Source organism: Tenrec ecaudatus, chromosome 13 (genome assembly GCF_050624435.1).
Source record: "Tenrec ecaudatus isolate mTenEca1 chromosome 13, mTenEca1.hap1, whole genome shotgun sequence".
Lineage (NCBI taxonomy): Eukaryota > Metazoa > Chordata > Mammalia > Afrosoricida > Tenrecidae > Tenrec > Tenrec ecaudatus.
Window position 1 is genome coordinate 71,506,677 of NC_134542.1, and position 13,450 is coordinate 71,520,126.

The 13,450-nt window shown below is 37.5% G+C and overlaps 1 protein-coding gene across 1 annotated transcript in view; it reads right to left on the minus strand.

The window, feature by feature from the left end:
• The window catches only part of XIRP2 (xin actin binding repeat containing 2), a 69,681-nt gene that overhangs the window by 16,525 nt on the left and 39,706 nt on the right, over positions 1-13,450 (minus strand). Inside the window, exons 3-5 of the mRNA XM_075529689.1 lie at positions 1,982-2,092; positions 1,085-1,160; positions 488-621 (exon numbers count right to left, since the gene is read on the minus strand). Of these exons, the coding sequence (XP_075385804.1) occupies positions 488-621; positions 1,085-1,160; positions 1,982-2,092 (321 nt within the window). The remainder of the gene's footprint in view (positions 1-487; positions 622-1,084; positions 1,161-1,981; positions 2,093-13,450) is intronic.

The following is a 13,450-nucleotide window of genomic DNA, read 5'->3' on the forward strand; positions in this document are numbered from 1 at the left end:
TTGAACTTTGATATAATCTATTTGCACTATGAAATTGTATTGCACATTCAACATATCAACTACCTGGTATCTTAACATTTACACACAATCTTGATTTTTTTTTCTCTCTCCTTTATTTAATGTGCTATGCAGAGTATTCTAGAGGGAAACAACAAAAGTCTTCACCTACTTTGAAGGTTGTTTTGTCTTCTTGGAATTTTAAACATAATATAATATGCATTTGACATTTAAATCTTACTTTATTAGTTTATTTAATGTGAGTTATATTTTAGAGCATATATATATTTTCTTCATTCATTTGCTCTAGTGTGGAAAAAATTAACTTCCTCTACCTCTTTTCTCTACCACTTTCATTGAGAAGATTAATATTCTCTTCATGGTTGTTTTTTCTCTGGAAAACCACGGTAGACAGTGAATAATTTGGGATACTCTGCATTCAAGTAGAGTTTCATACTCCCTATGATTTTGTATAGAGAAATTACCTTACCATAATGTGCTTCGCGGGGGTTGCTGTCTCTCTGTCAGAACAGAGGCCTTTTTCCTGGGCAGACTTTTCAAATCGCTCCTTTAAAAACTTAGTGGAAACCTTTGGAACCTCTTCGTCCTCAGGTGTATCAATGACTACAAGCAAAAAAGAACACCAGGAATATTATACAACTAATAAAAATGATGTTTGAAGAAAAATTTTTGATGTGAAATGCTTCTCAAAGTATGTTAAGTGAAAAAATCTCTATTAAAATGTGTGTATATTTTATTATTCAAATTAGGAATATGAGGAAGATATAGGAAAACTATAGGAAGGAATTTTAGGAAGGGAAATGTTATTGGCAATTTTCTCTAGATGGAAATCTATTATGAAAGCAATTCAATCTAAAGGATCAATTATATTCTCAGGAAGTTTGATGAACATCAAATTTTATTCTGAGTCACCGAGGCAATATAATAACAATACTAATGTAGGACAGTTTCTCATTGGAGAGGAGTTTGCTTTTGAAAAATGTCCCTCAGATTCAGATACCTAAGAAATAAAAAAAATATATATTGATGCTAAAGAATCTAAGCAAATCCACAACAACCCTCTTACCTGTTTCTTGAACATATTGATGGAAATGAGAAGCAGCTTGGTTCATTTGCTGGGTGTGTTTTTCAAGATGAGAGAGCTGCATTTAAAGGTAATTTAAAAAAATGTTCTTAAGATGTGACTTATTTCATGGCCCCCCGCCACACCCCACTATCACGATCCCAATTCTGCCTTACAAATCTGGCTAGACCAGTGGATGAACACTGGTACAGACAGGAACTGGAAACACAGGGAATCCAGGGAGGATGATCCCTTCAGGACCAATGGTGCAAGTGGCGATACTGGGAGTGTGGAAGGTGGATGAGGTGGAAAGGGGGAACTGATTATAAGGATCTACCTATAACCTCCTCCCTGGGGGACGGACAACAGAAAAGTGGGTGAAGGGAGATGTCAGACAGTGTAAGATATGACAAAATAATTTATAACTTATCAAGGGTTCATGAGGGAAGGGGGAAAATGAGCTGATGCCAGGGGCTTAAGTGGAGAGCAAATGTTTTGAAAATGATGAGGGCAATGAATGTACAAATGTGCTTTACCCAATTGATGTATGTATGGATTGTAATAAGAGTTGTATGAGCCCCCAATCAAATGATTAAATAAAAAGATGTGACTTCTTTCAATACTGCAAACAATACTCTTCGTCTCACTGTGATTTTCATCTATGACTTCCATGCATTTTATCTTAACGGGTGGGCTCACTCAGTCTCCGACAGCACCTATTTGGTTGACAAGCAGAGCTTGAATGTATTCAGGATGGGGAGAATGTGTTTCAAAGAACGCCGGCTTCAAAGTGGAGAGAGACACTTACTGACATTGCATACCAAAATGATTTGTCAGAACAAGGTCAGAGTTTCCACACGTTCTAGATACAGTTTGGCAATAGTCTTGCTAAATAGTTACCACTTCTGTTCCAAGAACTTCAGCCTCTTGTTGTTGGGAAGCTTCTTGTTCCGTTCCTTCCATTTCCTGACTGCGTCTTGAGATGCTGATCTGGCTGCTACCAATTACGTCCTGAATAAAAACAACAAAACCCAAACAAAGAACCTCATAAGCGAAGGGTTTGGGTAAGTTTGGAACTTTTCCCATGATTTAGTGATGCATTTTTCATAAGAGAGGATACTGGACAAACAAACAACCCCCCAAATGAAAGTTCCTCCGTGTATCTGTCTTTCTGTGGCTGCGGTGACAAATTACCACAAACTTTGGGGCTTAGAAATCCAAAAATTTATTATCTTACAGTATTCTGGGTCAGAAGTTTGAAATGGGTTTCCATCATTGTCACTTAAGGATATTCATCGGCTACCTTTGTACTTGATAGGTTCAGGACAGAATCCATTCCTTTTTCTTTTACAAATTCTGGAAACTTCCCATGGTCCTTGGCTCATGGCTCCCTCCACAATTCAAATTCTTCTCACACTGCTCTCGCTCTGATTCTTTCTTCCAGTTTCCTCTTTCACTTTGAAGTGATTGTAATTACATTGGGCAGATTTAGGTAATCCAGGATAATCTCGATTGTAAGGTCAGCTGATTGGTAACCTTAATTGCATCTGCATTTAGATGTCTCTTTTTTAATGCAAACTAACATATCCATGTATTTAAAGATCAAGATGTAGCTATCCTTATGGCGTTATCTTCCTGCCTACCACCCTCATGCTTGGTAAATAACACCTGTTAATGATATATTTTATGACCCATGTAAGAAAGCTGGTACTCATAAAGAAAACTACGAGTCTTAGAAGACAAAAACAAAGTACATTGTTGCTTATATATTTTTTTGGTTCAAGATAAACATTCGGATCTTCAAATTATTCAAGTGTGATGGCATAGCTAACATTCACTAGAAGACTCTACATATTAATCACTCATTAATGCTAGCCATATTGTGCTAGTTGTTTCTCCCCTGAGACGACTGTCAATTTGATCTAAATTATCCTTGGTGACTTCAACTCAATTACAAACCCGAGTTTTAATTTAATTCATCCAATTCCATCTTTAAGACAGAATATGTTTTTGACTCCATCCTATGATGATTGAATTGATGGAGATGATGAAGCAGTTTGCTTAGTGCTAACATATTAACAGCAAAAATTAAGGATATAGAATACTGACATTTCATTAGAACAAATGCATTTGAACTTTGAAATTGGTGCTTCACCATAATGTTGATATTTATGTAGCTAATTGAGTGTTTGAGGTCTGATTAATCTGTCTTAGTAGACTATAGTTAACAAAGATTATTTATTATTATGCATCACAATAAGAGCTCTAAATGTTGTTTTTATTTTATTTTTACACTGAGTTGTTTTAAGTAAATCCTAATTCTTTAGAACAAGAACAATGTTCAAAATAATTTATGAAAATTGGCTTGAAAGATTTTGCTGGCTGACTTATAGTACGTCAATTTCTGCTCATCTTCCAAGGGTGTTTAGTGCACATGAATAGTGTTCTGATGAACACAGTGGGCAGCCAGATCTTTAAAGAGGGGTGAATAATATGATCTTATTACATGTTTACAGGAAAGGAAAACCAAGGGAAAAAGTTTATAAGCTACCAAAACAAAGAACTGAGATACAATATCAGTTTACATTTTAATATATATGTTATAGCTCATTAACTTTAATACCAAAGATTTTTTTTCAGAAATTTTTAGGACCAGTTAATGATTCACAATTTTCAAATAACATTTGATAGTAAGCTAAGCCACTACTGATAGATAATAGAGTTCACTGAATGAATGATCAATCAATGAATGAGTAACATAGTAAACTTTCAAATTAATATAATTCAGAGGTGGGTTTTTTTGTTGTTGATGGTATTCATTTGTTTTTTGACGAGTATATATTTTAGGGATTGGGGATAAAGAACAACAAAAAAGAGTACTTTACTTTCTTGAGAGGTAGTATATAAAAATAACCACTTTTCATAAGAAAATACTATTTGAGGCTATGAGTTGCGTGAAGCTGGAAGGATGAATAACCAGCATTGAAGAATGCAGATGTAAATAAATAAATAAATGAAGGAATGAATGAATGCAAGGTCACAAGTGAAAATTTGCATGAAAACTCTGTTCATCTGGAACAAGTCTCTTCATCCACAGACATATAATGAGAACATTCTGTGACCTTCTTGTGACTGAGGAAATGGTGTGGGCGCTGTGTCTGACCTCTTCCAATTCCCGAGGCTGATTGTCACAGACTGGGGTCAGACATACCATCAACCTCTGTGGTAGTTACCTAATCTGGTGTCCCTTTAAGAAGATTACAAGTGAAGGAGTGGAGTCTGGTCTGTCAATCAAGATCTAACCAATGAGGCTTCTGTGTGGGAATGGCTTTCTCCTGAGAATTCTGGGAATTTCTGTAGTTCCTCATTGAAGGCAGAGGCCTCTCTCTCTCTCTCTCTCTCTCTCTCTCTCTCTCTCTCTCTCTCTCTCTCTCTCTCTCTCTCGGCTCACTCCCTTGGAGACTCTACTGACACTACTCACTCCCTGAGAGAAGCTCTACTGAGAAGACACATGGTACTATGCTGTCAGACCCCATGTCCCGGAAACTGGAGGAGTCACGTGGAGACCCTGGCCAGCACTGAGATGCTTCTACTGCCACTGGATCCACAAGACTTACAAACCACTGGCCTGTGATCCTCCTGCATTCAGGATCATGGCATGCATTTTGTGAGTCTGAAAAGGACTTTATAGTTGGGTATTGGACAAATGGGCTAATATTGGATTTACGGACTTGATCTGGACTGTGCTGGGACGTTTTCTCAATATTCAATTGCTCTTGTATATAAATCTCTTTCTTATAAATATATGAGTGTCTATGAATTTGTTTCTCTGGTCTACCCAGACTAACACCCTCCATCATTTTTTACCTTATTCTGACACTAACCAATCATATGACCGCATCCTATTTCCCCTGAAACTCTACTATCTGCTGAATTCTAGAATTAATTGCAGTGGCCTCACAGTGCCCCCTGTCAATGCTCACAATCATGGGGTTTATCGGGGAAGTTAATAGGTGACCCCAAGAAATGCTCGAGACACGAGGGTTCGGTTAGGAGAGTAGCTGGCATTTCTGCAGGCGGCCTCTCTCTGGCCCTCAGTCACTTTGCCTGCTCAACTCCAGTAATATTGCCAAGCTCTTTGAGGCCTGCCACTTCGTGTCCAAATGGCATGTCACTCTGCATATGCCTCAGCCTGAAGACGCTCAAATCTAATCTTGTAGATCAGCAAACCCAGATGCCCCAATTAAGTTCCCAGAGGCAACCCACTTTACAAACTAACCCTCTGTCCAAAGCAGTCAGTATTATACGTTCTGTGGCCCAGGAAACATTGCTCTGGTGCATGGTTCTGCTGCTGCTGCTTCTCTCCCGCTCTTCAAAGCTGTGTCTTCGAGGACAGAGGCTCAATGCACAGAGAGCTGAGATCCAAACCACCAGTATTTCTCTATTGCCAGCAGGGAAGCCCCCTTTTCTACTTCTAAGATGGCTCATTTCATACCCAACAGGATGACAAGCACAATTCACTGTGTTAATAATCACTCACAGCTGAACCATATAATCCAATCCGTTTTCCCACCATCTTCTTACCCAGCTCCATCAGGAGAAAAACAGTTGTTTGGAAAGAGTTAAAAAGACTATGTCTAGAAGAGATATAGTAAGTAATTCACTGTATTTCATACCCTGATTGAAGAAATCAGAAATGTCTATCAGATATTGTGAAATAGCAAAGGAGACAGGGAACGTGAGAGGTAACAAGTTGTTTCTTTTTGAGTGCCAGGATCGTTCTAAAGAAGCCTTGGTCTAAAGAGTCTGTTGGTATAGTGGTAACGTGCTGAACTGCCATCTGAAAGTTGAGCAGTTTGAATCCAAGAAGACTTGGCGGTGGTAGAGTAGTCAAGTGCTTAGCTAAGTAAGAGCCGGGGAACTGCTCCCAGGGGGAAATCCCCTCACTCTGCTCCTTGGAAACGCTCTAGGGCAGTTCTAGTCTGCCATCCGCAGTAGGTCCGAGTAGGAATGGATTTGGCATCCAGCAATAACATGATCATTCCTATAGATCAGACGATATCTCTACTTAAGCGCCTACATGCCATTTATGCTCAAGCACTATGCTTCCAATGGTTTCCACAGAATTTTTAATGTCTTACATTAGGATAATACCCGCACATCCAGATTGCGTCTCCTCTTGCAAACGTAAATGATCGGGCAGCACAGAGTTCACACTGGAACATGGCAGTAGCTGGGTGGGAACAAAGCAGCTGCCGGCCTTTGAGTTGAGGCACATATCCTCTCATTGACCACGGTCTCCGCCAATGCCTACTGTTTAACACTAAGCTGACGTTTGTGAACGTCTGCCTGGTATTCATAGATATTTGAGTTTCTGATACCTGTCACCAAACTGTATACTCAAAGAGCATAGTTAGTGACGTGAGTGTGTGCTAAGAAAGACAAATGCAAAATGACGGAAGTAGAAAAATAGCAAGTGAAAGTATTTTTAAACCATATTTTAAAATATATATGTGGTAATTATATAACCATTTGTCAACTGTCAATCAAGTCATAGCCAATGAGGCCTCTGTGTGGGCATGGTCTTCTCTTAAGGATTCTGGGAACTCTGGTATTCCTCCCTGGAGGTGGAAGACACTCTCTCTCTCTCGGCTAACTCCCTGGGAGACAATGCAGATAACAAGACACATGGAACTACCCTAGTGCCCGGAGCTGGAGAAGCCACGTGGACACCCCTGCCAGTGTTGAGATGCTTCCACTGCTGCTGGATCCACAAGACTTTCCACCCTCTGGCCTGTGATGTCCTGCATTCTGTGTCATTGCATGTGTTGTGTGAGTCTGAAGAATAGGACTTTATACATTGGTATCAGACATAGGGGCTGATATCAGACTTATAGACTTGATCTGGACTGGGCTGGGGTGTTTCCTTAATGCTCATTTGCTCTTGTATATAAAGCTCTTTCTTTTATATATATGAGTCTCCCTGAGTTTGTTTCTCTAGTCTTCCCAGACTGACACAATACGTATCATTTTATTGAGCAAACATTTATACTTAATGTGTATCTACTCAAAGAAAAATCAAACCATGCTTCATATATATATATATATATATATATATATATATATATATATATATAGAGAGAGAGAGAGAGAGAGAGAGAGAGAGAGAGAGATGATACAAGAGCAATACAAGTGTACATGAATTTAATTTAGTCGTACATTTCTTTTTCAGCATTTATTTGCTATAACTAAATAGATTTGTAATTGCAACATTGGTTTGGTGTGCTAGCATCAATTTTACTGCCCCTTCGTAACTTACATTAAACTTGTCTTAAAATATTCCAACTTTTTATTTCCATCATTTTATCTGTTTCATACTTTGCCACTAGTGTAATTTATCCTTTAAATCCGACTTTAAACATGATTCATGGCATTGGTTCTGGAAAATTAAGTTCAGATATAGACTGGGCTGTTAGAAATAAAATGTTGTTGGGTTTGGTTGGATTATCTAAGAATTTGAGATGAGGGATCTGTACTAAATTTTTTTCTGTAATGATTATACTGGGTAGCTCAGTAAATTACATTTTAAACTCAGTTAATCATCATCCCATGTAACCATTAGAATAAAGAAAAAGATAATAAATGAAAAAACCCAAAACAACTATTGTTACAAAATCACCTTATTAAACAAGGTTATCAAAATGTGAAGCTATTGTTTCTCAATATAGCCTCATCTTGGTCTACACTTTTGAAGGTAGTGTTTCCATTTCTGTAACCCTAATAAAATACAATGAACAATACCAAATAACATATTGTTTATCTCAGAAAAAAGTCAATGGATTCAAGGATTGCAAAATAGTCAAGTATTCCATGTTTTCAGAGGTAGACGTTGCCTCTTAAAACACTGTTTTATGTAACATCATCAGTCTATTAGGGTCTTACAGTCCAGTTTGTTCTCTCCCATAGCTTTAGGCAGGGAATTTAGTGAACTGAAGCCCTGCACATTGCAAACAACTCTTTTTTCTTGGCTAGTAACCAAAAGATTGGAGATATGAGTCTATCTAGAGGGTCTATTAAGAAAAAAACAAAACAACAACCGAGTGGTAAAGTTCTGAAAAGTCAGCTATTTTAATAGCTGACTTTTCAGAACTTTAAAATGGAGCAAAATTGTCAATTCTTTCTTTAAGAAGCCCCATTGGCATAGTGGATTATGTTTGGGTTACTAACCACAAGCTCAGATGTTCAAAGCCACCATCGGACAGCTTGGAGAAACATGAGGCTTTCTGCTCTCATAAAGAGTAACAATCTCAGAAAGTTGCAGGGGGTAGTTCTACCCTGTCCTACGGGCTCTTATGAGTCAGAATAAAGTTAATGGCAAAGAATTTGGTGAGTTTTTTTCCCTTCAATGATGAGCATAGACATTTGCAGTTTATATATTGTGGTTGTCTGGATTTGGTATGTCAAATTCAAACTATTTCCTCTGTCATGAGTTTGCGTCATGCATTTTCAAATCCATTCTTTAAAAAATGAAGCACACAATCTGACATCCAAAGGGGGTGAGTGTCACTTTAAGGCTTCTCTACATTCCCTTTACCCTTTGAGACTCTGACTCCATAGTTGTCTCTTGACTTTGCTAGATAGTTAGTTATTTCTATTTTATCTCTGGTTTCCCCCAAACTGCCAGTAGAGAATTCTACTACGATTCCTACTGCATCTCAGAGTAATCTTGCTATATGATGTTTTCCTTTAATTAAACTGTGAGTCTCTTTCATTCATTTTTAAATCTCAATGTTTAACTTCCCTGACACACAGTAAATGCGATGTATCAACTTGGAGTGAATGAATGAATAAACAGGAACTTTCAGTTTTCTGAAATGTGACAATTATATTATTTTAAATGAATAGTAAAAACTAAAATTCTAGGGAAGTTTTGAAAGTGAGCCAAAGGCAGATAAAAATCAACAAAAAACATAGATCCAGGAATGGGTTTTGGGTTGTCACCAATTCCTAGCTCCAATATACGAACAATTAGTTCTTACCCAATGGCCCTCCCTGAGACCACCCTGAGGAAGGGAACACAGAAGAGATGGGTGCTGTAGCAAAGTGGGGTGAAGAAATTAGGTGGTGCCCAGTTATCAGATAAAATAGCATCTGGGATCTTAAAGGCTAGTTTCCAAACAAGCAGCCATCTAAGTGAGATGTCAACTAAGTCCACATGGAAGAAGTACACCAACATCAGTGACCAAAGGATTATAAATCCTATAATCTGAAGCTAAGGGAGGGAACAGTATCAGAGCCTAAATTGTGAGAATTCTGTTTGCAGAAGGCTGAGATGACAGTGGAGCCTAAGATACATTTGTGAGATCTACATAGGAAACAAGCCTCTGGTGATTTTCCTCTATCTGTCATTGAGGGATGCACTGGACAGATGACTAAGATCAAAATGATACACCTGACTTAATGGGTAAAATTGTGTCACTTGATTCCCCACTCTGATGCATGTTGGGCCTGATCTGGTTTTCAACATTTCTGTATATTTTGGTTTTTTATTTGTTCCTGTTGGGGTTCATCTCAGATGTATTTGGTCATTAGGGGTGACTTTTTGAATTTTTGTTATATGTTTTTCAGTATTTTTTGTTTATAAAACCCAGGATTGATGAACCTATAGGGACAGCGAATAGAATAAAAACTTCTAGAAAGTACAGGGGTGGGGGGGAGGGTAAAAGGGAGTTCAAGAAAAAAAAATGCTTTGAAACTGAGTGTGGTATCAATTGTACAATATTCCTTGATGTGATTGAACTATGGAATGATATATTTGTATTAGCACCATATAAAATAGTTTTGGAAAATAAATAAATGAAGTACATGAATGGTTGACTTGTACAAAACAAAACAACAAAAACCAACATTCTAGAGTCTTCCGCAGAGACCTGTGGTTGTATTTCTGACATTTCTGTTGCTCATCTTTAATATCAAGCCTTGTCTTAATCGAGATGTTAAGTTACTAAGGCTGATGTGCATAAAGTTAATGTCAATCACTGTACAAAGTACATTCAAATTGAGAACTTTTGATAGTATTATATATGATCAAAACATTTATATAAGAATATGGGTCATCCTGTGAACTGTAAAGAGCAGTAAGCATCATCAGAGTAAAGAGAAGGTCATACAAAAAAACAATACACAAAAGCAGCCAATATACAAAGAACCTTTAAAAATAAGCTATATTTTAAAATTAGCCTTTGCATGAAAAGACCTTTGCATGCTAAGCAAACTAGTTTGTATTCGCTTTTTTCATGAGTTTATTACTATTTTTTGAGCTGATTATTCTGACATGTTGTCAAGAGCCATGTGGAAACAGTGGCTGCACTGCACAGAAATATTATGACATCCAATTTTTAGGTTGAGCTGTTTATGGTAGCAATGAAAGATAATATCCACGCTCATCATCATTTTTAATTCATATGAATAGTAAAAATATTAAGGAGGAAGAAGTACAATGTCGGTTGCAAGTCCAGATTCTTTGTAAGTCTCAATGTACTCATAAGTAAAGGCCTCTAATTTTACTGAGTGCAATAGGACCTATGAATCCTATAGTCAATTCCAATTCACCATAACTCTGTGGATCAGAGTAGAAATTTGCTCCCTAACACAGCTAGAGCTCCCACAAAATTGCTGATTTTTCAGAAATTTACCACTAAGTTGTTTTTTTTTTGTTTTGTTTTGTGTTCATGGAACCTCTGGATAGACTCAAGTCTCTAATTTTTTGTTTAATGGCCAATAAAAGACACTGTTTGCAAGACTCAGGACTTCAGTTCACACACTGCTCTGCCTGGAACTGTGGCAGAGGATCAACTGGACAATTAGACCCTAATAGACTCATGATGTCATATACAAAACAGCATTATAAGAGGCAACTTCTACCTTTGAAAACATTAATCATTGAATATGAGTGGCCTTCTATAGCCTCCTTCAACCAAAATTTGTCAGTGCCAGCTATCTGCTTGGGATTATGTGGACATTGTCATTTTAAACATGTATGTGAATCTATATTCTCTCTCTTCAGAGAGAGAGTATAATAAAACATATATAGGGTCTATATATAGGGATACATACATAGTGTATCTCTTTATATGGTAAGTAAAAAGTATTGCTACAAAACAATAGAAACCTTCTTTAAACAAAATATCATCATATGAAGCTATTGTTTCTTGACATATCCTTTATCTAGGTCTAAACACTTCTGGAGGCAGTGTATTCATCTCTAACCATTCCCTCCAAACTCTGTCTTCTTTAATTTCGACCGCATCAGAAATGGATTCTCGAGGGGCTTTTGTATTCCTTTTCATGTTCTTTGGGTTTGGTAACAAAGAGAAGCCTCACGGGCAAGATTAGGGATGTAAAGTAGCCGAAGTAAGAATTCCCCAGGAAATTCTTCTGGGACAGCTCTTGCTACCCTCAAATAATAAGCATTGCTTTAACAAGGGAAAAATATTCCCAGAACAACATTCCTGCTTTTCCTCACCGATGCCTTTAAATTATTCTTAAAGCTCCTCCTCATTAATTCCCAGATCCTCCTGTGGTCTTCAGGAAACTCTAGTCGGGTTACCCTTTTACCCTCCCCAGACACAGGAGCCCTAGCCATCTGAACTGACTTCACGGCCGGGAATTTAACTGACCCAGTGGATGTCCTTGGAAGCCACTTCCGTGATTGGGCTTTTTTTTTTTTTTGATGATCCCTAATGAGATGAAACCAAGTGAATTTCTGAGAGAACTTGTCTGCAGTCATACACTGTTTGCAGAGACACATTTAAGCATGTTGTGCGCTTACATGAATTGGAACTCTAGAAATTAGAAGCAATTTTTAAAACTTATCCTAGGATATATATACTCAATATGTAAAGAAGTAAATACATGTATGTTTCATGAAACATTTTAAAAGTGCTGTTATTTTGGAATCCCCTTGAGACAATAATTTAAATATGAGATGTATGGTTTATGCAGATTTATTATGTAAATTTCCACAAGAAGGGCTATAATTCAATTAATCTCAACTATCTCTTGACACGAAACAAGAGAGTATTTAGGTGTAAAGGGAAAAACATAGAATTTAAAAATAGAAATACATAATTTCAAAAATGAAGTGTTTGCAAAGGATAGATACTAAATAAACAAGTCTCAGAATTCTGTCATATTCTTACCTAACAATATTATTTATATAGGCATATCCCAGAGTCCTGCTCCTTTTCATGAAATGGATACATTATTCACTCTATAGTCTGTTCTTGGTCTGAAAGCTCCATTGAAACCTATTCACCTTGGATGACCATACCACCATACTTAAGATACCAATAAACATACCTTTCAGCATCACACAAAGCATCGTAGCAGAACAAACTGACAGACAAGTGGAATATGAACAGCAGCAGAACGCTATCAGGTACAGTGCTGAAAATAGACTGGGCTGTCCATTTCTGAGGGATTAGCCACTGATAACATTCTGAATCGCAGCACAACACTGTCAAATACAGTGGCAGGAGATGAGCCTCTCCCTCAGTTGGAAAAAGACCAACCAAACTCACTGCTATCCATTGATTCCAATTCATAGGGACCCTATCAGCCGGGGTAGAACTACCCCTGTGGATTTCCAAGGATGTAATTATTTATAGGAGTAGAAAATCTCATCTTTCTCCCTTGAAGCGACTGGTAGTTTCAAACTGATGACCTTGAGGTTAGCAGTCCAATGCATGATCCACTATTGATCAGAGATCCTTTCTTCCTTCAGAAGGTGCTCACAGTACCCCTGGGGAAGAATTTTCCCACCAAATAAGGGTCTGCCATAATGATGTGGATGAAATAAAGTTTCCAGGACTTTATGTGCTGATGGGAAACCCCTCAAAATGAGAAGACATGCCTACAAACATTGGAATTGGTAATGTATAAAGTATGAATCTAGGGAAAGTAAGTCATCTTTAGGATTAACACATAAATCCACATTTTAGAGATTAGGGAGCTGAAATGAACTGGTATTGGCCATTTTGAATCAGGCAATCAAATGGTCCACTCTGTAAGAAATGAAAATTTTAAGTTGAATGGCATCACATTCACCATCAAATAGGACATTTCAAAACTTATTTTGAAATACAATGTTGTCTTGGATAGGATAAAATCCATATGCCTACACTGAATCTACACACCAAGCACCAATCTGGCACCAAAGATAAAGCTTGTGGATGATGAAATTGAAGAAGAATTCTGCACTTCTTCAATCTGAAAATAATCAAACATCAAATCAAGATACAGTTGTAAACATGTGTGATTAGAATTCTCAAGTTGGAACAATGATGAAGAGGTAATAGTTGGAAAATA